This window comes from Schistocerca americana, chromosome 4, assembly GCF_021461395.2.
Source record: "Schistocerca americana isolate TAMUIC-IGC-003095 chromosome 4, iqSchAmer2.1, whole genome shotgun sequence".
NCBI classification, from domain to species: Eukaryota; Metazoa; Arthropoda; class Insecta; order Orthoptera; family Acrididae; genus Schistocerca; species Schistocerca americana.
In genome coordinates this window covers 825341805-825367347 of record NC_060122.1, presented here as the reverse complement: position 1 = coordinate 825367347, position 25543 = coordinate 825341805, and the positions used below count along the sequence as shown (strand labels likewise).

At 41.7% G+C, this 25543-nt stretch overlaps 1 protein-coding gene across 1 annotated transcript in view; it reads right to left on the bottom strand.

Moving 5' to 3' along the window:
• LOC124613834 (dynein regulatory complex subunit 7) overlaps positions 1 to 25543 on the bottom strand; it is a 346600-nt gene that overhangs the window by 248288 nt on the left and 72769 nt on the right. Inside the window, exon 4 of the mRNA XM_047142556.1 lies at positions 24390 to 24548. Coding sequence (XP_046998512.1) covers positions 24390 to 24548 — 159 coding nt within the window. The remainder of the gene's footprint in view (positions 1 to 24389; positions 24549 to 25543) is intronic.

Sequence of the window (25543 nt, the reverse complement as noted above, 5' to 3'; positions counted from 1 at the left end):
GTATGTACAATATAATAATGGAAATCTGGAGAAATAAGAAAATACCCCTAGACTGGAAAGAAGCCATTATAATACCATTGCACAAGAAAGGGGACAAGAAAGTACTGGATAACTACAGGGGCATATCTCTCTTAAACATACAGTACAAGGTTTTGTCAAGAATCTTGCTGAACAGAGTTGAAGAACAACTGGGGCCAACAATAGGAGAGTACCAGTGTGCCTTTACAAAAAGGAGGACAGAACAGATATTTGGAATAAAAAGTATAATAGAACACAGGCACAGGGAAGGAAAAGAGACAATAGTGACATTTGTGGACTTCCAAAAGACCTACAATTCAGTTGACAGAAGTACTCTGCTTGATGTGGGGGAAGATAGAGGACTGTATGCTACAACACATGCAATAATAGAGGAAACGTTAAGTGACTCTACTGCCAGGATCAAGCATTGCAGTACGCTGTCAGACAGTTTCAAAATAAAAACAGGAGTCTGGCAAGGGGATGAACTGTCCCAGTTTTACTTAACCTAGTGTTGCACAAAGCTGTGAGACAGTGGAGGCAACTAAATAGTAACATTAAGATCAAAGGTGTGCAAATAGGGTACAACGTCAAACATAATGCAACAGTGGATGCCTGGCATTTGCAGATGACATGGCACTCTTAAATGAGACAGAAGAAGAGGCAAACAGCAGAAAATGTCAGACTGAAGGTTGCAAATAAGATGACCAAGACATTGAACACTAAGTTTGACTGGAAGATAGATGGCCAAGTGGTTGAGAAAGTCAGCAGTTTTCGTTATTTGTGGGAGAAGATAACTGATGGCATACAGAGCAACAGTAGCGCAGTAGACAGGGCACAGCTTTTGCAGAAGCTTTGGTATGTGGTGAAAACCACTTATGGCAAGAAAAATCTGTCACATAATGCCAAACTGCGACATTACACAGCAACTGTAAGAAATGCTGCTCTGTATGCATCAGAAACAATCACACTCGGTAATGGAGCTTGTATACAGTTGGAAAACAAGGAGCGGAAAATTTTGAGAGGCGTATGGGGCACCAAAAAACATGGCAGGTATCTGGATACACAGAACATGACAGAAACTTTATGAAAATATTGAACCCATATTGAGCAAGATACAGAAGAGGAGGTTACAAATTGTTGGGCACCTAATGGGGATGGACGAGGAGAGGTTGACTAAGAAGATATGGAATGCAACATGTCATATGGGAAACTACTGGGTGAAGGAAGTCAGAGATGACTGGAAGACTGTAGGAATAAAAGAAAGGAATCTGCAGGTAGTAGTACAAAACAGGGGGAAGTAGAAAGGGTTGGTGGATGGCCACAGGCAGCCAGACACCAAAATCAAAGTTGTCTTACCAGAAGAAGAAAGAAACAGAATAAGCGAGAGAATGAAGAGGTATTGGGAAGAAAGATGTGCAAAACAAGACACACATGATCCTGAAGGGTCCTAACAAAGCAGAAGAAGAAGAAGAAGAGAAACAGAGTAGGCCCAACAACGTAGCTGCAGCCAAAACTCAGAGCTATATACTATGGCAATCAAGTAGGGATATGACCTTGTGTGGCACAAAATCTTGTGAAGATAAATTGATTCTATTAAGAAAAAAACATGCAAATGAGTAAGAGATTCAAGTGAAAGTTGTCAGTTGCACTTGCGACGTGACCCTTTATTGCAACACAGACTAACAGAACACACACACACATATTTTAGTACCAGTCGACACATTTAAAAGTGGAAAAACTAATCCTAGCATTTGGAACTATTATTTCCTTGCTCACAGAAGAAAGAGAGATGCACTTGGCTAAGTTAAAAAGGAAGGGCACATAACTCAGACCCCATGATGAGAGGAACCTACCTGTTGTGAGGATGAGATGAAACAAAAATGAATGGTGAGGTGTCAGAGAGAGTAGCAGGTCAAAGGCAATATATTGGTAAATACTGTGCCAGCTACAGTTTACAGATTATATCTGTAGTGATAAATAAAGATACATAGAAGAAGAGAACTGAGAAATGAAATTAATAGTATAGTTAAAAACTGAAAAGGCAACAGGGAAAGAACAAAGAGAGAATGAGGTGGGGAGGGGGAAAGATGCATATGAAAGGAATAATGAAAATAAAGTAAACATATAAATGAATAAATAAATAAAATATATAGCAACAGTAAAATTGAGGTTAAGCCCTGGTTGATGGCACAATGTAAGAATATGTGAATGTCATATGAAAAGACTTTTCCATTCCTGTGCTGAGATGACTTTATTACTTATTTGCCACAAACTCTGATTTCAAAATTCAAAGTTATATTTATTTTCATCCATCACCTAACAGGCAACCCTTACTAACTGAAATTTTATCATTTTGTTTTGCTATTGTAAATCTCGCCCTCCCCCTCCCCCCCCCCCCCCCCTCTCACCAAATGAACCACGGACCTTGCTGTTGGGGGGGGAGGCTTGGGTGGCTCAGCGATACACTGTATGTGCAGCCACAGAGGAGGGGTATCTGTTGAGAGGCCAGGAGACAAATATGTGGTTCCTGAAGAGGGACAGCTGCCTTTTCAGTAGTTGCAGGGGCAACAGTCTGGATGATTGACTGATCTGGACTTGTAACATCAACCAAAACAGCATTGTCATGCTGGTACTGTGAACGGCTGAAAGCAAGGGGAAATTATTCCATAGGTAAAATAGTCCCCCATTGGTATCTACATGTGGGAGCTATTCAGGAGGAAGTCATTATCAGGAGAAACAAAACTGGCGTTCTACAGATCAGAGCATGGAATGTCAGATCCCTTAATGGGCAGGTAGGTTAGAAAATCTGAAAAGAGAAATTGATAGGTACAAGTTAGATATAGCGGGAATTTCTGAAGTTCTGTGGCAGGAGGAACAAGACTTCCGGTCAGGTGAATACATGGTTATAAATACAAAATCAAATAGTGGTAATGCAGGAGTAGGTTTAATATTGAACAAAAAATAGGAATGCGGATAAGCTACTACGAGCAGTATAGTGAACACATTTTTGTAGCCAAGACAGACACAAAGCCCATGCCTACCGCAGTAGTACAAGTTCATATGCCAACCAGCTCCGGGGATGATGAAGAGATTGAAGAAATGTATGATGCGATAAAAGAAATTATTCAGATAGTTAAGGGAGACAAAAATTTAATAGTCGTGGAGAACTGGAATTTGATAGTAGGAAAAGGAAAAGAAGGAAAAGTAGAAGGTGAATATGAACTAGGGGTAAGGAATGAAAGAGGAAGCCACTTGGTAGACTTTTGCACAGAGCACAACTTAATCATAGCTAATATTTGGTTTAAGAATCATAAAAGAAGATTGTATACAGGCCTAGAGACACTGGAAGGTTTCAGATAGATTGTGTACTGGTAAGACAGAGATTGAGGAACCAGACTTTAAACTGTAAGACATTTTCAGGTGCTAATGCGGACTCTGACCACAATTTGTTGGTTATAAACTGTAGATTAAAACTGAAGAAACTGCAAAAAGGTAGGAGTTCAAGGAGATGGGACCTACATAAACTGAAAGAACCAGAGGTTGTAGAGAGCTTCAGAGCGAGCGTTAGGGAACGGTTGACAAGAACAGGGGAAAGAAATACAGTAGAAGAAGAATTGGTAGCTTTGAGAGATAAAATAGTGAAGATGGCAGAGGATCAAGTAGGTAAAAAGAAGAGGGTTAATAGCAATTCTTGGATAACAGAAGAGATATTAAAGTTAATTGATGAAAAGACAAAAAATTAAATGCAGTACATGAATATATCACTCAGGGTAAGATAGATACTGCCTACAGGAAAATTAAAGAGACCTTTGGAAAAAAGAGAACCACCTGTATGAATATCAAGAGCTCAGATGATATAGTGATTCAAGAATTTCTGTGTAAATTCCAGAACCACTCAGCCTTCTACTGTCTTGAACACACAATATTCTAGATATGAGTGTGGGATGGTAAAATTCTACCTACAGCACGTCACATGTTTGTGTGTGCACGTTTAAAATCAGTTGTGGGAAGAAAGTAGACGCAGTGGTCGAACAGCACTGACAAGTACTTGTGGAGCAATCCATAGATGTTTTAGAGGAACAACCATGGAGTTTTTATGCCACTCTGTGCTTATGGTGTCACTGACTATTGTTAATTATAACAAGAACAGTTGAAAAAAACACTATTGTAGGCTACGAATGAAACTTTTCCACTTAGAACCACATGTAACAAAATCACTGGTAAAGTTAAATGGATAACTCTGGGTATAAAAATTTCTAGTGCTAGGAAGACGCAACTACATAATGAACTTAAATATAATAAAAACAGGCATTTTACTGAATATGTTAGATATTATAAAACTACCTTGAAAAAAGTTGTGAAAGCAGCCAAACAAATGGCAAACAATAAGTTCATTTCACAACAGAAAAGACAAACAAAGGCAGTGTGGTCTGTTGTCAAATCAGAGTTAGGTGTCAGAATTAATAGAAATGAAATATCTAGGATTAAAGTAAATGATAGCCTTATTGTAAACCCAGCTCAAATATCAGAGTGTTTAAATGAATTCTTCATAAATGTGGCAAAGTCAGATGTTGATATAGTAGAGTATCAGAGTAAAGTAAACCCCTTTGGACTCCAGCAAGGAGCTGAGTATCTCATAGATTTTAAAAAAGTCTCAATAAAGCATGTGGAAAATATTATATTATCATTAAAAAAAACTCAGCTGGGTGGGATGGAATACTGACTAAAGTGATTAAAGCAGTGTATCACATAATCATACCTCCACTAACTAAAATAATTAATCAATCTTTTGAACATGGATGTTTTCCTGATGTGTTGAAGTATGCCAAAGTCATACCTCTGTTCAAGAAAGGGTCAAGGGAAGACATGGGAAACTATCGTCCTATTTCTATTCTTCCAATCTTGTTGAAAATGTTTGAGAAAGTAGGTGCAAACCAGATACAAAATTTTATTGTAAAAATGATATTATTATAAATAACCAATTTGGATTCCAAAGAGGAAAAAACACCCTGGATGCATTAAATAACTTTATTGAAAAGATATGCAAAGCACTGGACCAGAGGAGAGAAGTTGCTGGTATTTTTTGTGATCTTACTAAAGCTTTCAACTCTGTAAACCATGCCTTGCTTGTCAACAAATTAGATAAATATGGGATTAAGGAGAATACTCTCAAATGGCGTACATCATACCTGCAGAACAGAAAACAAAAGATAACTATCACTTCAAATGTGGTGACTTATTTTTCGAAGTGAAATACTGTATCACAAGGTGTGCCTCAAGGGGCCAATCTTGTTCCTATTCTACGTAAATGACTTAGCCACAAATATCAATTCCCCATTAGTTCTGTTTGCAGATAATACTTCTGTTTTAATTGAAGATGGTGATGCAGTTTGGTAAATTCTCAATTAAATGCTCAGAGTCTTAAGTTAAACTCATTAGATTCACAATTTAATACCCAGAGTAAGGCTTTAAATGCTCAGAGGGAAACTCTCAATATTCAGACATCAAATTTAGGTTTGTTAAGCGCCAAAGTATATTCTCAAAGAAAAGAATTTAGTAATCTATGTGAAGGCATGGGTGTGTTGCGGAATCATCGATAGTCGAACCCGGGACTCTGGATGGCCGAGCTGAAGCCGGGACCCACCGCGCCGTATTTCGTCAGGAGGCCGAGCAAGTTTGATAGCGTCAAGGGGCAGTGCAGAGTGATACAGTGGTATTCAGAAGCATTGTTTTATTCACACAGTTTAGAGATGCATAATGTCAGAAATAAAGAACAGGTTACACAGAATATTTACATCATCACTACCAGTCTAGCCCCTATAAGCATAGACCAGCACAGATCCGACCCGACTCTTGTCTGACCTGGCACACACTTGTCTCTAGTTAAAATTGCTCATCTATTTATACTGCTTTTCCCCTCGCTTCTGACGTAGTGTCAGAGAGAGACAGAAACTATGGCAGGGATAAATTCCTATACATCAGCCATTTACACATCACCCTCCCGGCTCTGGCCTACTGCCCCCGCCTCATACATCGCAATAACTTCAAGCGACGCTGCGGTTCCCTGCCTCACTGTTGCTTCACACCAAACACATCGTGCGTGCAATAACGCCATTGCAGCTCCATGCCCTGTTTACTCTGCTGGCCTATTGGCTGCCAACTATTACTACACATTGCCAGCGGCTCCAGACTTCATCGCCCAACCATGCCTTTACTGAATTTTAACAAACTTCCCCTTTTCTATGGCTAAGACTAATACTAGTGCAGCAGGTGCTTTGAAGACTGAATTTGACGCTATAAGTACTAAAGTAGAGGATTTAAAAATAGATTTAAAGAATGAGTTGACTAATTCTTTAACCACTCATATAACTCATATGTCTACCGACCTTAGTCAGAAACAGAATGATACCGTTCAGGATTTGTCAAAAAGTTTAGAACTTGGCACTGAAAACAAATGTAATAATGTAGAATCAGAACTTATTGAAAAGTTAGGATCTTTTAAAATGTGTGCTAGATTAAGTATAATGAAGTAAGACAGGGAATGAATACCTTGAAAGAGAGTGTAGAGAAGAATAATGAATTAATGCCGAACATTCAATCGCGAATTACAGGTGTCAGTGCATGAGTAGATAATGTAGATCAGAATTTTAAAGAGAAAATAGGCAACTCTGATATTATAAAGGTAATTAGTTTGGAGGAACAATTTGGCGAAATTATAGATCGAAAGGTTACCGAGAGAATCACATCCGGGAACGTATCACCTATGCCTTCTCCGAACTTAATGATACCAGGAAGGATATAGAAGACCTGTGGAGAGAATTTAAGCTTATCCAAGATAAAGTAGAAAAAAGGGTATCTTCATCTAATATAGTATTAACTAGTGAAGCTGTGACTGGTTTACAATGAAGAGCTAATTCGGTGTTATCTAGACAATTCCCTAAATTTAAGCTGGATGGAGATATAGATCCAACCCATTTCTTAAAAAGGTTTAACCAAGTATTACAAAAAAATTGGGAAGATTCTAAAAAGATCGAATCTGCTGTGGGGTACTTTTTAGGGGAAGCCTCAGAATGGGGTACAGTAAATACTGAGAAATTTTCTTCTTGGGAGGATTTTCAAAAGAAATTTAAAGAAAATTATTGGTCTGCCAGTGCACAAGGAAAGTTAATATCAGATCCATGGGACCTGGGTGGAGTCATCTATCCCCCAGGGATGTTAACTTTCTAAGTTAACAGGCAGAGTAATGACCGTCGGGTACCGAAATTCCCCCCCCCCCCACCCCCCCACCCCCCACCCCCCCACCCCCAAATAGTTTCCTGCACCAAATTTCTTTAAAATCTTAAACTATTCTGTCACCTACCACCCATTCTGAGTTACTGGGTAGAGTGACAATCATCAGATCCCAAGTTGTTTTCGGTGTTTTTTTCCAAATTTTTTCCTGCACTGAATTCCTTTAAAATCTTAAACTAGTCTGTCACCTATCCCCCAGGGATGTTAACATTCTGAGTTAACGGGCAGTGTGATGTCCATTGGATCCCGAGTTCTTTTTGGTGTTTTTTCCATTTAGTTTCCTGCACCGAATTCTTTTAAGATCTATAACTATCCTGTAATCTTATTAAAAAACTGGCTATGACCATAAAATAGAGACCGACTTAAGAGAAACACAGAAAAAAAGTGATATCTAAACTAAATAAACTGAACAGAGTGTTATATTTGTGGAAATTATGATAAGATGTGACTAGCCGAACAATTGTTATACAGTAGAGTATAGATTTTCTATTTTGTATAGAGTATTTTATACCTTTTATTACGAGATGTGATATAGATAGGAGGGTTTTATTAATTTTGAAGTGGGTGGGTATTGTAGCTAAAAGCATGACTTACAAGAACAGATATATCATGACTAACACAAAACACACATCACAACTTTCAAACAACCCTCAAAAACAAGTGTGCCTGATTCTTCTTCATTTGCCATTTCCACAGGATTGCTAGGATTTCCTTCAGGGACCTCAAAGGGTGAAGGTGGGACAATTCCATTCTGTAGGAGACGATTTAACACCAAACCTCCTCCGGCATCTCACTCAAGTACCTGAGAGGTAGGGATCCTGTGGAAGGGGGGTGGGAAGGGTTTCCTGTCTTCTTTCTCTTCTTTGATCCTAGCAACTACATCTATTTTTTTCCTTTCTTACTTATTATCTTGAGCACCTGTCGATCTTTTCCCTCTTTCCATATTCATAAACTTCTATCACTGAAGTCCTTCCTTATTTCCATGGTTACTAATTACATACATCTTATCTTTAGATAAGAAGGCCGAAGAATCAGACTACATGAACACACATCCACATATAGACAAATATACACTTCTACGCAAACATTAGATTATACACTATTGGCCATTAAAATTGCTACACCATGAAGATGACGTGCTACAGAAGAGAAATTTAACCGACAGGAAGAAGATGCTGTGATATGCAAATGATTTGCATTTCACAGCATTCACACGAGGTTGGCGCCGGTGGCGACACCTACAACATGCTGACATGAGGAAAGTTACCAATCGATTTCTCATACACAAACAGCAGTTGACCAGTGTTGCCTGGTGAAACGTTGTTGTAATGCCTCATGTAAGGAGGAGAAATGCGTACCATCACGTTACCAACTTTGATAAAGGTCAGATTGTAGCCTATCGCGATTGTGGTTTATCGTATCACGACATTGCTGCTCGTATTGGTCGAGATCCAATGACTGTTAGCAGAATATGGAATCGGTGGGTTCAGGAGGGTAATACGGAACACCGTGCTGGATCCCAATGGCCTCATATCACTGGCAGTTGAGATGACAGGCATCTTATCCGCATGGCTGTAACGGATTGTGTAGCCACGTCTCGAGACCTGAGTTAACATATGGGGACGTTTGCAAGACAACAACCATCTGCACGAACAGTTCGATGACATTTGCAGCAGCATGGATTATCAGCTCGGAGACCATGGCTGCGGTTACCCTTGACGCTGCATCACAGACAGGAGCGCCTGCGATGATGTACTCAACGATGAACCTGGGTGCATGAATGGCAAAACATCATTTTTTCGGATGAATCCAGGCTCTGTTTACAGCATCATGATGGTTGCATCTGTGTTTGGCGACATCACGGTGAACGCACATTGGAAGCGTGTATTCGTCATCGCCATACTGGCGTATCACCCGGCATAATGGTATGGGGTGCCATTGGTTACACGTCTCCGTCACCTCTTGTTCGCATTGACAGCACTTTGAACAGTGGATGTTACATTTCAGATGTGTTACGACCAGTGGCTCTACCCTTCATTCGATCCCTGCGAAACCCTACTTTTCAGCAGGACAATGCATGACCGCATGTTGCAGGTCCTGTACAGGCCTTTCTGGATACAGAAAATGTTCGACTACTGCCCTGGCCAGCACATTCTCCAGATCTCTCACCAATTGAAAACGTCTGGTCAATGGTGGCCGAGCAACTGGTTCGTCACAATACACCCGTCACGACTCTTAATGAACTGTGGTATCGTGTTGAAGCTGCATGGACAGCAGCTGTACCTGTACATGTCATCCAAGCTCTGTTTGACTCAATGCCCAGGCATATCAAGGCCGTTATTACGGCCCGAGGTGGTTGTTCTGGGTACTGATTTCTCAGGATCTATGCACCCAAGTTGCGTGACAATGTAATCACACGTCAGTTCTAGCATAATATATTTGTCCAATGAATACCCGTTTACCATCTGCATTTCTTCTTGGTGTAGCAATTTTAATGGCCAGTAGTGTAGAAGACAAAGCATGTCACGATGTGAGAACTGCCAGGTGTTGTAGGGGAAAAGGTGTGTACATAGGGAATTAAGTGCACACATATGGGAAGTTATGACAGATCTACATCGAATACACATAAGGAGAGGTGCCCATACATAACAAACAACTATAAAATAGTAATGAGTAATGGATAACTAAGAAAAAGGTGTGAGCAACATCAGTGTAATAAATACTCTAATGAATTGAAGGATAGTAGGACGTAAATAGACATAATATCTATTGAAAATATATAAATGATACATAGAGGAGGACTCTAGGGAGTAAATGATATATTAAAGAATGAATGTGGAGTTTAAGACAGATTTATAACTTTACCAGAAGATATTTAATTATGGTGTACATAAAAATGTATATTAGAGTAATGGACCTTGAGGCCTTCTCAGAAAGGATAAGGGGGGTGTACCCAGCATTCACCAAGTATAAAGGGCAGACTTACCTACGTGGAGTTAGGATGATCTGTGACCTAAAAAATAGAGATGTTTTGTAAGGGGCGTACCTAGGTCAACCCACAAGCAAGGAATAGATGTTGATCCTAGGAGAAGGGGACAGTAACATGACTAAAGTCATAAATTTTATAGGAATTGTTCTGGAAAGTATAAATTCTATGAAAAACTAGCATTATTATGTTTTGTAGAAATAAATGAGTGTCAAAAGAACACTTTTATTTTGCCCAGAGTTCCTCCAAGCTACAGCTAATGAAAATAGTACATACTAGGAAAAATGTAGTACAAAAAGAACAGAAAATAGATTATTCATGTGTCATAAACACCTGAAGTTTTTGATCGAAAAAGAAAATAAAGAAAGAGATAAATTCCTCACAATTTCTAAATATTAGTAAAGCTGACTAAAACTAATAACAAAGTAAAATAAGAAAAGAATAGAGAAACAATAACACTAAGATCGTTGTTATGGAAAGGAGAGATACATATAAAAAACTATGTAAAACAATGTATAATGTTCAATGTGAAGGGGGGGGGGGTGTATGTAGTGATTTGAGAATTTCTGTGTAAATTCTAGAACCACTCAGCCTTCTACTATCTCGAACACATGATATTCTAGATATGAGTGTGGGGTGGTAAGATTTAACCTACTGTGCATCACTTGTTTGTGTGTGCAAATTTAAAATCAGTTGTGGGAAGAAAGTAGATACGGTGGTCGAAGGGCACCGACAAGTACTTGTCGGGCAATCCATAGATGTGTTAGTGACTGTGTAAGGAAGAACCATGGAATCTATATGCAACTCTGTGCTTATTGTGTCACTGACTATTGTTAAGTGAAACAAGAACAGTTGAAAAAGTACTCTTGTAGACTCTTGACTCAGCCTTGTTAGAGGCAAGACATATTTTCATACTCTTTTTCTGATAGTCATGGTGGCTAAGCAGACTTTCTTTTGAATATAAAACAATTTGTTTCCAACATATGACTGTATGAGAGACTTGCTGGAAGTTACATATTTTGTAGAAAGTGAGAATTTTTTATTTTGCTTCAAAGTCAAATACATCACTGATTAATGAAAAATAAAGTTTGTATGACTAATTATTTGAGGAGTAGAAAGAGGCTTGGAAGTTCCTGTACCTAGCGTTATTCGATGGAGAAGAAGTCAAGAGAGTTTCCAGCAGCCAGTTATCCAGAAAAGATGAGTGGCTGCAAATCCCAAGTAAGTCATCTCGTATAGAAGCATGCAGTTTGTGTGTCTACTTTCATCCTTTAAGTCATCAAAATGTTAGAAGGATCTATACAAGGGCAATGTATTTGAGGACAATATTATAGAAATGGAAGAGGGCGTAGATGAAGATGCGATACTGCATGAAGAATTTGACAAAGTACTGAACGACCTAAGTCAAAACAAGTCCCTGGGACTAGACAACATTCCATTAGAGCTACTGATAACCTTGGCAGAGCCAGCAATAACAAAACTCTTCCACCTGGTGAGCAAGATGTATGAGACAGGCAAAATATCTTCAGACTTCAAGAAGAGCATAATAATTCCAATCTCAAAGAAAGGAGGTATTGACAGGAGTGAAAATTACTGAACTATCAGTTTAATAAGTAATAGCTGCAAAATACTAACACAAATTCTTTACAAACGAATAAAAAAACTAGCATAAGCTGACCTCAGGGAAGATCAGTTTGTGTTCTGTAGAAATGTTGGAACATGCGAGAAAATACTGACCCTACGACTTATCTTAAACCTAGGTTAATGAAAGTTAAACCTACGTTTATCAATACAAGAGAAGGAAAGTTGCTACTCACCATATAGCGGAGATGCTGAGTCGCAATAGGCACAATAAAAAGATTCACACAATCCGAGTTTTCGGCCATTACGGCCTTTGTCAGCAGGAGACACACATACACACAAGCACACACACACTCAAGCAAGCGCATCTTGCACACACGTCTGCAGTCTCAGAGAGCTAAAACTACACTGCGAGCAGCAGCACCAGTGCATGATGGGAGTGGTGACTGGGTGGGGGTAAGGAAGAGGCTGGGGAGGGGAGAGGGAGGGATAGTATGGTGGGAATAGCAGACAGTGAAGTGTTGCAGTTAGACGGAGGGTAGGAGAGAAGGTGCGGAGGGGGGAGGGGGTAATTAGTGGAAAGGAGAGAAATAAAAATAAAAACTAAAAGAAATTAAAAGACTGGGTGTGGCGGTGAAATGACGGCTGTGTAGTGCTTGAATGGGAACAGGGAGGGGGCTGGATGGGTGAGGACAGTGACTAACGAAGGTTGAGGCCAGGAGGGTTACAGGAACATAGGATGTATTGCAGGGAAAGTTCCCAACTGTGCAGTTCAGGAAAGCTGGTGTTGGTGGGAAGGATCCATATGGCTCAGGCTGTGAAGCAGTCACTGAGATGAGGGGTATCATGTTTGGCAGCATGTTCAGCTACAGGGTAGTCCACTTGTTTTTTGGCCACAGTTTGTCAGTGGCTGTTCATGCAGACAGACAGCTTGTTGGTTGTCATGCCTACATAGAATGCAGCACAGTGGTTGCAGCTTAGCTTGTAGGTCACATGACCGGTTTCACAGGTAGCCCTGCCTTTGATGTGATAGGTAATGTTAGTGACCAGACTGGAGTAGAAGGTGGTAGGAGGATGTATGGGACAGGTGTTGCACCTAGGTCTATTACAGGGGTATGAGCCATGAGGTAAAGGATTGTGAGCAGGGGTTGTGTAAGGATGGACAAGTATATTGTGTAGGTTCGGTGGACGATGGAATACCAAGGTAGGAGGGGTGGGAAGGATAGTGAGTAGGACATTTCTCATTTCAGGGCACGATGAGAGCTAATCAAAACCCTGGCGGAGAATGTAATTCAGTTGCTCCAGTCCCGGATGGTACTGAGTTATGAGGGGAATGCTCCTCTGTGGCCGGACTAAGGGACTTTGGGAGGTTGTGGGAGACTGGAAAGATAAGGCATGGGAGATTTGTTTTTGTACAAGGATGGGAGGATAATTAAGGTCAGTGAAGGCTTCAGTGAGACCCTCAGTATATTTAGAGAGTGACTGCTCGTCACTGCAGATGCGACGACCACAGATGGCTACGCTGTACAGAAAGGACTTCTTGGTATGAAATGGGTGCCAGCTGTTGAAGTGGAGGTATTGCTGGTGGTTAGTAGGTTTGATATGCATGGAGGCACTGATGTAGCATCTCTGAGGTGGAGCTCAACATCTAGGAAGGTGGCTTGTTGGGTTGAGTAGGACCAGGTGAAGCAAATGGGGGAGAAGTTGTCGAGGTTCTGGAGGAATGTGAATAAGGTGTCCTCGCCTTCAATCCGGACAGCAAAGGTGTCATCAGTGAATCTGAACCAGGTGAGGGGTTTAGGATTCTTGGTTTTTAGGAAGGATTCCTCTAGATGGCCCATGAATAGTTTAGCAAAGGATGGTGCCATGCGGGTGCCATTAGCCATACCACGGATTTGTTTGTAGGTAATGCCTTCAAAAGAGAAGTAATTGTGGGTGAGGATATAGTTGGTCATGGAGACTATGAAGGAGGTTGTTGGTTAGGAATCCATAGGGCGTCTGGAAAGGTAGTGTTCGATAGCAGTAAGGCCATGGGCATTAGGAATGTTAGTGTACAGGGAGATGGCATCAATAGTGACGAGCTTGTGCCTGTGTGTATGTGAGTCTACTGCTGACAAAGGCCTTAATGGCCGAAAGCTTTGATTGTGTGTATCCTTTTATTGTGCCTATCGCTACTCAGCATCTCCGCTATATGGTGAGTAACAACTTTCCTTCTCTCATATTGTTACATTCCATCCTGAATTTTCCATTGTTTAAACCTATGTTTATAGCATTTGTAAACTCAGAGAAAACTTTATACAATGTTGACTGGATACTGTCTTTCAAATTCTGAAAGTGGAAGGGGTAAAATACAGGGAGCAAAAGGCTATTTACAATTAATACAGAAACCAGAAGGCTGTTATAAAAGTCAAGGGGCATGAAATGGAAGCAGTGGTTGAGAAGGGAGTGAGACACGGTTATAACCTATCCCCGATGTTATTCAATCTGTATATAGAGCAAGCATTAAAGGAAACAAAAGAAAAATTTGGAGTCGGAATTAGAATCCATGGAGAAGAAATAAAAACTTTGAGGTTTGATAATGACACTGTAATTCTGTCAGACACAGCAAAGGACCTGGAAGAGCAGTTGAACAGAATGGACAGTGTCATGAAAGGAGTATATAAGATGAACATCAACGAAATCAAAACAAGGATAATGGAATGTAGTCAAATTCAGTCAGGTGTTGCTGAAGGAATTAGATTGGGAAATGAGTTTTGCCATTTGGGAAACAAAATAACAGATGATGGTTGAAGCACAGAGGATATCTAATGTAGACTGGCAATGGCAAGGAAATCGTTTCTGAAGAAGAGAAATTTGTTAACATCGAGTATAGATTTAAGTGTCAGGAAGTCGTTTCTGAAAGTATTTGTATGGAGTGTAGGCATGTATGGAAGTGAAACATGGACGATAACCAGTCTGGACAAGAAGAGAATAGAAGCTTTGAAATGTGGTGCTACAGAAGAATGCTGAAGATTAGATGGGTAGATCACATAACTAATGAGGAGGTATGGAATAGAATTGGTGAGAAGAGAAATTTGTGGCACAACTTGACTAGAAGAAGAAATCGGTTGGTAGGACATGTTCTGAACCATCGCGGGATCACCAATTTAGTATTGGAGGGCAGCATGGAGGGAAGACCACAACAACAACAACACCAGAGATCAAGCCTTGCAACTGTTTTTGAGTGATGAATCATGCTTTACGCTGTGGTAATCTGAAGGAACTGTTATGGGTTTGGCAAATTACCTGTCATCATGCTTATGGACAGCAGTGATGCATGGAGGAGGCGGTGTTACAGTCTGGGAGTGTATTTTGTAGTTAGGCTTGGTTCCCCTTATTACAATTACACAAACACTAAACATGGAAGAATATTAACACATTTTACATCATTGTGTACTGCATACAGTAGAGGAACAGTTGCGCTACAATGTACCAGTATTGTTTGTATCAGCACGACAATGCACTTTGTCATAAAGCAGTTTCTGTGAGGCAATGGTCTACCTTCCCTGGTTTCGACTCTTGAGGAAGAATGGGCTAGCATTCCTCCATAGACATTCAGACACTTCATTGAAAGTGACTCCAGCAGAGTTCAAGATGCCCGAGAGCTGAAGGGTGGACACACTACATATTAATATCCACTAAAAGGTGTCCAGATAGTTTTGATCAGATAATGTCACTCTTGTTAACTTCATCTACAGAAGTAGTTTGAAAGTTACTATTTCCTAGTTGGAAACATACAAAAAATGAGGTAAAGACAATCACTTAGCTACAGAAGCTTGGTACATGGCACACAGAAACACTTAATAGAAAACAGTTAACACTAGCTTTCAAGCTCTTGGTATTTTTCTAATAATAGTGCCTGATTAAACAGTGGAAAATTCAGGATGGAATGTAGCAATATTATTAAATGAATAGTTGCTACTCACCATACAGCGGATATGCTGAGTTGCAGGCAGGCTCAACAAAGAGACTGTCGGAAAGTCAGTTTTTGGCCAACAGGGCCTCCATTGAAAAAATGCAACTCACATACACACGACCGCAGTCTCTGGCAGCTGAAGCCAGACTGCAAGCAGCAGCATATCGTGGGAGAGACAACCAGGTAGTGGGGTAAGGAGGAGGTTGGGGCAGGGAGGGGCGGGGGCAGCAGGGTAGCAGAGTGGCACGGTTAAGTGTTGCTTGTGGGAGCATACCAGGACGAGTGGAGAGAGGCTAGAGCAGCTAAGTGCAGACAGTAGGTTAGCAGGAGAGAGAGGGAGGCGAGGGAAGCAGAAAAGGTGAGAAGTAAGAAGACTGCGAGTGCATTGGTGGATTAGAAGCCTGTGTAGTGCTGGAATGGGAACAGGGAAGGGGTCATATGGATAAGGACAATGACTAATGAAGGTTGAGGCTTGTGACAGGACTGGAGTAGGTGGTGATGGGAGGTTGTATGGGACAGGTCTTGCATCTATGTCAATTACCAGGATATGGGCCGTGTCAGAAATGTCACCTATCCCATCAAAGGCAGGGCATACTGTAAAACCGGTCATGTGATCTACAAGCTAAGATGCATCCACTGTGCTGCATTCTACGTGTGTATGACAACCAACAAGCTGTCTCTCTGCATGAACAGCCACCGACAAACTGTGCCAAGAAACAGTTGGACCACCCCATTGCTGAGCTTGCTGCCCAACCAAATGTTCTTCATTTCAGTGACTGCTTTACAGCCTGTGCTATCTGGATCCTTCCAATCAACACCAGCTTCTCTGAACTTCACAGGTGGGAACTCTCCTTGCAATATATCCTACTATCCCGTAACCCTCCTGACCCAAACCGTCATTAGTCATCGTCCTTACCCATCTAGCCTCTTCCCTGTTCCCATTCCAGCACTACACAGCCCTCTATTACACTAACACACCCAGTCCTTTTACTTCTCATCTTTTCCACTACCCCTCTCTCTCCCATGCCCTCCGCCGAACCTCCTGACTGCACCTAGCTACCCTATCCCCTCTCCAACTCTTCCCTGCAGCCTCTCACTAGCAATATTTTACTCTCCTCCACCCCTACTTTTTCACCCCCTCCTCACCCCAGCCTCCTTCTTACCCCACCACCTAGTTGCTTCTCCCAACATGCACTGCTGCTTGCAGTCTGACTTCAGCTGCCAGAGACTGTGGTCATGTGTGCATCATGAGTTGTGTTTGTGAACGCGCGCGCACACGCATTTGTGTATTTGTTTGTTTGTTTGTTTGTATGTGTGTGTGTGTGTGGGTGTGTGTGTGTGTGTGTGTGTGTGTGTGTGTGTGTGTGTGTATGTGTGTTGTCTATTTTTGACAAAGGCTTTGTTGGCTGAAAGCTCACTTTCCGATAGTCTCTTTATCATGCCTATCTGTCTCTCAGCATCTCCACTGTGTGGTGAGTAGTAACTATCCATTTCATAACAGTACCACAAAACACACACACACATGTACACACAAAATACACGCAAACAGATAAGATACTCCAACTAGAAAAAGAGCAAGAGCCCAAAAGCCAACGTCCTATGTTTTCTATTATACAGCATTATTACAAATGATTGAAGCGATTTCACAGCTCTACAATAACTTTATTATTTGAGATATTTTCACAATGCTTTGCACACACATACAAAAACTCAAAAAGTTTTTTAGGCAGTCACAAATGTTCGATATGTGCCCCTTTAGTGATTCGGCAGACATCAAGCCGATAATCAAGTTCCTCCCACACTCGGCGCAGCATGTCCCCATCAATGAGTTCGAAAGCATCATTGATGCGAGCTCGCAGTTCTGGCACATTTCTTGGTAGAGGAGGTTTAAACACTGAATCTTTCACATAACCCCACAGAAAGGAATCGCATGGGGTTAAGTCAGGAGAGCGTGGAGGCCATGACATGAATTGCTGATCATGATCTCCACCACGACCGATCCATCGGTTTTCCAGTCTCCTGTTTAAGAAATGCCGAACATCATGATGGAAGTGCGGTGGAGCACCATCCTGTTGAAAGATGAAGTCGGCGCTGTCGGTCTCCAGTTGTGGCATGAGCCAATTTTCCAGCATGTCCAGATACACGTGTCCTGTAACGTTTTTTTCGCAGAAGAAAAAGGGGCCGTAAACTTTAAACCGTGAGATTGCACAAAACACGTTAACTTTTGGTGAACTGCGAATTTGCTGCACGACTGCGTGAGGATTCTCTACCACCCAGATTCGCACATTGTGTCTGTTCGCTTCACCATTAAGAAAAAATGTTGCTTCATCACTGAAAACAAGTTTCGCACTGAAAGCATCCTCTTCCATGAGCTGTTGCAACTGCGCCGAAAATTCAAAGCGTTTGACTTTGTCATCAGGTGTCAGGGCTTGTAGCAATTGTAAACGGTAAGGCTTCTGCTTTAGCCTTTTCTGTAAGATTTTCCAAACCATCGGCTGTGGTACGTTTAGCTCCCTGCTTGCTTTATTCGTCGACTTCCGCGGGCTACGCGTGAAACTTGCCCGCACGCGTTCGACCATTTCTTCGCTCATTGCAGGCCGACCCGTTGATTTCCCCTTACAGAGGCATCCAGAAGCTTTAAACTGCGCATACCATTGCCGAATGGAGTTAGCAGTTGGTGGATCTTTGTGGAACTTCGTCCTGAAGTGTCGTTGCACTGTTATGACTGACTGATGTGAGTGCATTTCAAGCACGACATACGCTTTCTCGGCTCCTGTCACCATTTTGTCTCACTGCGCTCTTGAGCGCTCTGGCAGCAGAAACCTGAAGTGCGGCTTCAGCCGAACAAAACTTTATGAGTTTTTCTACGTATCTGTAGTGTGTCGTGACCATATGTCAATGAATGGAGCTACAGTGAATTTATGAAATCGCTTCAATCATTTGTAATAGCCCTGTATGTTTCTGTGTGCCACACACCAATCCTCTATAGGTAAGTAGTTGCCTTTCCCTTATTTTATGTATATTTCTTGTTTATGTGTATCTTGACTCATTTACGCTACTGAAAAATAATGTCACTGACAGAAGCTACTGAACACAATATGTGAATGATGGCTGAATGAACGAAACCTTTAAGCATGGTAAAAGAAGTTCTGGCAGAATGTAAATAATTTAGGAGTAAAGGAGAAAACTTATCGAATAGTGGAAGTGTTGAGTCACTGACAGGCACACAAGAAAGAATGAAAAACTTCTTAGCTTTTGGATGACTCTTTTAATGAGTTACAGGAGACACACAAACACACACACACACACCAGTGTGTGAGTGTACACAGGCTTACACGCACATACACACAATTTCAAGACTGTGGTCTGGCAGGTAAACTGGAGAGAGAGGTTGTGACGGGTGGGAGAAAGAGGCAGGAAGTGGGAGATGGGGTTGGTGTAGGGTAGCTGAAAGCTTGGAGGGAGTGAAACTCAGCAAGTGCACAATATGGGGATGCATCTACATATGCATCTACATCTATACTCTGCAAACCACCATGAAGTGCATGGCATTCCATTCACATATGGAGCACAGGAAGAATGATTGTTTGAATGCCTCTGTGCATGCAGTAATTATTATAATCTTATCCTCACAATTCCTATGTGAGTGATATGTAGGAGTTTGCTGAATATTCCTGGAGTAATCATTTAAAACCCCATTGTCGACGGGACATTAAACACTAATCGCCCCCTCCTCCTCCATTTAAAACCAGTTCTTGAAACTTTGTTAATAGACTTTTTTCAGGATAGTTTACATCTGTCTTCAAGAGTCTGCCAGTTCAGTTCCTTCAGTATCTCTGTGACACTCTCCCATGGATTAAACAAACCTGTGACCATTCATGCTGCCATTCTCTGTATAAGTTTAATATCCCTTGTTAGTCCTACCTGGTACAGGTCCCACACACTTGAGCCATATTCTAGAACTGGCCACATGAGTGATTTGTAAGCCATCTACTTTGTAGAATGATTACACTTCCCCAGTAATCTATCAATAAACTGAAGTCTACCACCTGCTTTACTCACAACTGAACCAATGTGATCATTCCGTTTCATATCCCCACAAAGTGTTACAGCCAGGTAGTTGTGCATACGGCACATGGGGAACAGTGTCAATGAGTTCGTGTACTCCACAATGATGCAATTGTCAAGGAGTGGACTGGGAAGGGGTGATAGAAAGACAAAGTGGAGACTGTTGGGTAGAGGCTGTGGGTGAAGTGGACTAGCATAGATCAAGTCTAGGAGGATTATGGGAGAAAAAAAAATAGGTGTTACACAAGGATAACTTCCATCTGTGTAGTTTAGAAAAGCTGGTTCCAGGGCGAGGATCCAGATGACAAGGGATGTGAAGACTCCATTGGACTCAAGCACGTTGTGCTCAGCACTGTGTGTGTGTGAGGGGGGGGGGGGGGGGGGGGGGGGGGGGGTAGGTGGGTGCATGCTTGTTAAAGGACTCATCCAAAAGTTACCCTCGCCTGTGGTTGATTGGGAGGTCGTTCCAAGGCATGGCAGGCAGCGAAAGACGTCCCCGGAGGCTGATCAGAAAGCCTCCCCGGTGCGTCTGACAAACAGGTTTCAGGTGCTGTCTCTGGCTGAGCCAGATGCAGCAGCCTGCCCTGTTTCACAGGATGATTCTCAGCCTTCAAGGTCCGGGCAATCGCAGAGGGTGGGCTTATTGGTAGTTGAGAGCTCCAATGTCAGGCGCGTAATGGGGCCCCTTAGGGATATGGTGGCTAAGGAGGGGAAGAAATCCAGTGTGCACTCTGTGTGCATTACGGGTGGAGTCATTCCTGATGTGGAAAGGGTCCTTCCGGATGCTATGAAGAGCACAGGGTGCAGCCAGCTGCAGGTGGTGGCACATGTCGGCACTAATGACGTGTGTCGCTTTGGATCTGAGGAAATTCTCTGTGGATTCCAGCGGCTATCTGATTTGGTGAAGGCTGCCGGTCTTGCTTACGAGATGAAGGCAGAGCTCACCATCTGCAGCATCGTCGACAGAACCGACTGCGGACCTTTGGTGCAGAGCCGGGTGGAGGGTCTGAATCAGATGCTCAGACGGTTTTGCGGCCGTGTTGGCTGCAGATTCCTTGACTTGCGCCATAGGGTGGTGGGGTTTTGAGTTCCGCTGAATAGTTCAGGAGTTCACTACACTCAGCTGGCGGCTACATGGGTAGCGGAGGCTGTGTGGCATGGACTGGGCGGTTTTTTAGGTTATATGGTTATAGTTGGTGGGGACTTCAACCTTCTCTCAATATGTTGGCAAAAATGCTTGTTCAAAATCGGTGATAGGCAGAAAACATCTTCCGAGGTTGTCCTAAATGCTTTCTCCGAAAATTATTTCGAGCAGTTAGTCCACGAACCCACACGAATTGTAAATGGTTGCGAAAACACGCTTGACCTCTTAGCCACAAACAATCCAGAGCTAATAGAGAGCATCATGACTGATACAGGGATTAGTGATCACAAGGTCATTGTAGCTAGGCTCAATACCGTTTCTTCCAAATCCACCAGAAACAAATGCAAAATAATTTTATTTAAAAAAGCGGATAAAGTGTCACTAGAAGCCTTCCTAAGAGACAATCTCCATTCCTTCCGAACTGACTATGCAAATGCAGACGAGATGTGGCTCAAATTCAAAGATATAGTAGCAACAGCAATTGAGAGATTCACACCTCATAAATTGGTAAGAGATGGAACTGATCCCCCATGGTATACAAAACAGGTACGAACGCTGTTGCACAGGCAACGGAAAAAGCATGCGAAGTTCAGGAGAACGCGAAATCCCGAAGATTGGCTAAAATTTACAGACGCGCAAAATTTGGCACAGACTTCAATGCGAGATGCCTTTAATAGGTTCCACAACGAAACATTGTCTCAAAATTTGGTAGAAAATCCGAAGAAATTGTGGTCCTATGTAAAGTACACAAGTGGCAAGACGCAGTCAATACCTTCGCTGCACAGTGCCAATGGTACTGTTACCGATGACTGTGCCGCTAAAGCGGAGTTATTGAACGCAGTTTTCCGAAATTCCTTCACCAGGGAAGACGAATGGAATATTCCAGAATTTGAAACACGAACAGCTGCTAGCATGACTTTCTTAGAAGTAGATACCTTAGGGGTTGCGAAGCAACTCAAATCGCTTGATACGGGCAAGTCTTCAGGTCCAGATTGTATACCGATTAGGTTCCCTTCAAATTTCGCTGATACAATAGCTCCCTACTTAGCAATCATATACAACTGCTTGCTCACCAATAGATCTGTACCTGCAGATTGGAAATTTGCGCAGGTTGCACCAGTGTTTAAGAAGGGTAGTAGGAGTAATCCATCGAACTACAGACCTATTTCATTGACGTCGGTATGCAGTAGGGTCTTGGAGCATATACTGTATTCAAACATTATGAATCACCTCGAAGGGAATGATCTATTGATACGTAATCAGCATGGTTTCAGAAAACATCGTTCTTGTGCAACGCAGCTAGCTCTTTATTCGCACAAAGTAATGGCCGCTATCGTCAGGGTATCTCAAGTTGATTCCGTATTTCTAGATTTCCAGAAAGCTTTTGACACCTTTCCTCACAAGCAACTTCTAACCAAGCTGCGGGCCTATGGGGTATCGTCTCAGTTGTCCAAATGGATTCGTGTTTTCCTGTCAGGAATGTCGCAGTTCGTAGTAATAGATGGCAAATCATCGAGTAAAACTGAAGTGATATCAGGTGTTCCCCAGGGAAGTGTCCTGGGACCTCTGCTGTTCCTGATCTATATAAATGACCTGGGTGACAATCTGAGCAGTTCTCTTAGTTGTTCGCAGATTATGCTGTAATTTACCATCTAGTAAGGTCATCCAAAGACCAGTATCAGTTGGAAAGCGATTTAGAAAAGATTGCTGTATGGTGTGGCAGGTGGCAGTTGATGCTAAATAACGAAAAGTGTGAGGTGATCCACATGAGTTCCAAAAGAAATCCGTTGGAATTCGATTACTCGATAAATAGTACAATTTGCAAGGCTGTCAATTCAACTAAGTACCTGGGTGTTAAAATTACGAACAACTTCAGTTGGAAAGACCACATAGATAATATTGTGGGGAAGGCGAGCCAAAGGTTGCGTCTCATGGGCAGGACACTTAGAAGATGCAACAAGTCCACTAAAGAGACAGCTTACACTATACTCGTTCGTCCTCTGTCAGAATATTGCTGCACGGTGTGGGATCCCCACCAGGTGGGACTGACGGAGGACATCGAAAGGGTGCAAAAAAGGGCAGCTCGTTTTGTATTATCACGCAATAGGGGAGAGAGTGTGGCAGATATGATACGCGAGTTGGGGTGGAAGTCATTAAAGCAAAGACGTTTTTCGTCGTGGCGAGATCTATTTACGAAATTTCAGTCACCAACTTTCTCTTCCGAATATTTTGTTGAGCCCAACCTACATAGGTAGGAATGATCATCAAAATAAAATAAGAGAAATCAGAGCTCGAACAGAAAGGTTTAGGTGTTCGTTTTTCCCGCGCGCTGTTCGGGAGTGGAATGGTAGGGAGATAGTATGATTCTGGTTCGATGAACCCGCTGCCAAGCACTTAAATGTGAATTGCAGAGTAATCATGCAGATGTAGACGTAGATGTGGAAAGTCTCTTTTGTGTGCCTATTGAGAAAACAGCACTTCTACTATTCAGTGGGTTGTCTCCTTTACTGCTAAATTATTTACACAAAAGCTTTAACATTATATTCTAAATCACACAAAGCATGCATAATGATTCATAATTACACACAGTAAACAGAAATATTGATTGTAATGTTGGCAATGTAATGTACTAACCTTTCTTATAACGCACCAAATTTGTCACAGAAGGATGGTATCAGAGAATTAAATGTCCCATACATATTTGGATGCCCCCATCATGTGCATTACATATTTAAATGAAAGAGACCTTTCAGGAGTTTGAAATAAATCAATGATGTATCCACGAACCACATGTTTACTTCATTAACTCTAAATGGTTCAAATGGCTCTGAGCACTATGGGACTTAACATCTGTGGTAATCAGTCCCCTAGAACTTAGAACTACTTAAACCTAACTAACCTAAGGACATCACACACATCCATGCCCGAGGCAGGATTCAAACCTGTGACCATAGCAGTCACGCAGTTCCAGACTGAAGCGCCTAGAACTTCACGGCCACACCGGCCGGCTCACTAACTCTACAAGTCACATTAGCTAGTACTAATGATACTACTGAAACTGCTGGTCAACTGTTAATTACTCTTCATAGATGTAACAATATCATTTCTCACATCAGACCAACAGTTAAGACTCCGTACTCGTATTTAGGAAGAGCTGGTTACAAAATATTATCCAGAAATCTTGAATTAGGCAAGTGTAGAAAACAATGGCCACAATGCTCAATGGCCACAGCATATCTTCCCTCATCTTAGTCTAACTTGGCAAGGACACCAACTCTAATGGTTTCCTTCTTTCTGTCACACATTCTTAACAGAGTCATTACACTGACAACTATATCATATCATACCTCAATAGCACGTCGCTTCTCTTCCTGTCTCTTTCGCTCATCATCTGCTGCTCGTTGTTTTTCCCTTCTGTCCATTTCTATCAGAAACTGGCTGCGAAGATCAGGAGGAGGCTCTACCTGATATTTGGAAACTACAGTTTCCTGTTTCTCTGGTTCTGGCTAGAATAATAATAAAATAATAATTTGCAATTAGTCTGTAATTAGTGTAGTTAACTAATGGAATAATACAAAAAATCAGTAAGTCAGATTAATATTAACAAGAGAAACCTCTTTTGTGATCCAATAAGGGGTACATATTCAGCACTTTAAAGAACAAGCATCTTTGTGGATGAGTATATAAACCATTTTATTTTTAAATATGAATACTGCGAAAGATTACTCTAAACAATGTGAGATTTAATGAATAATTATGTGGAGCATTCGAGTGAGAACTGACGATATTTCAGAATACATACTGAATTAAAGCACTTATATTCAGTGATCCTCTGTTTGCCAGAGAATGGTACAATGAGAGGGTGGTGATGGTAGAAATTGCTGAGAACACTTCTTCATGGAAGATGATCTAAACAACTCACATCAGCCAAAAACATTAAAAAGGTACTTAATAAGATTCACAGATAAATGTGAAATGATGTTCAGTTGTTGTGATTGCCAATCCAAAGACTGACTTGATGCAGCTTTCCATACTGGTCTATCCTGTGTAAGCCTTTTCATCCCTGGATAACTGCTGCAACCTACATCTACATGCCCGACAAAAGAAGTGAAGAACTGAGAGTGGTGGTGGGGGCGGGGGGAGCAAAATTAATCTTTCTTATCTGAGGGTTATTTCAATGATTACAAAGTTTAATCAAATTAACAAAGAACTTGGCAGAATAAGCTAACTTATTAGTAAAATGTAGCACTCCCTCTGGAGTGGATGCATGCACTGATTCCATTAGGAAGGGAGCCATTGTACCCTCTCCTGAGGCAACCTGACCCACAACTGTTGTAACTGGTCCTCAATATCCTGAGACATGTTGTATCAGGAACAGATATGTGAATCTTGTTGGCCTTAGGAGTACCTCAACATCACACAGACCATTCGTAGAGGCACATGCCATGTATGGACGAACATTTTGCTGTTGAAAAATGGCACCATAATACAGTCACGTGTG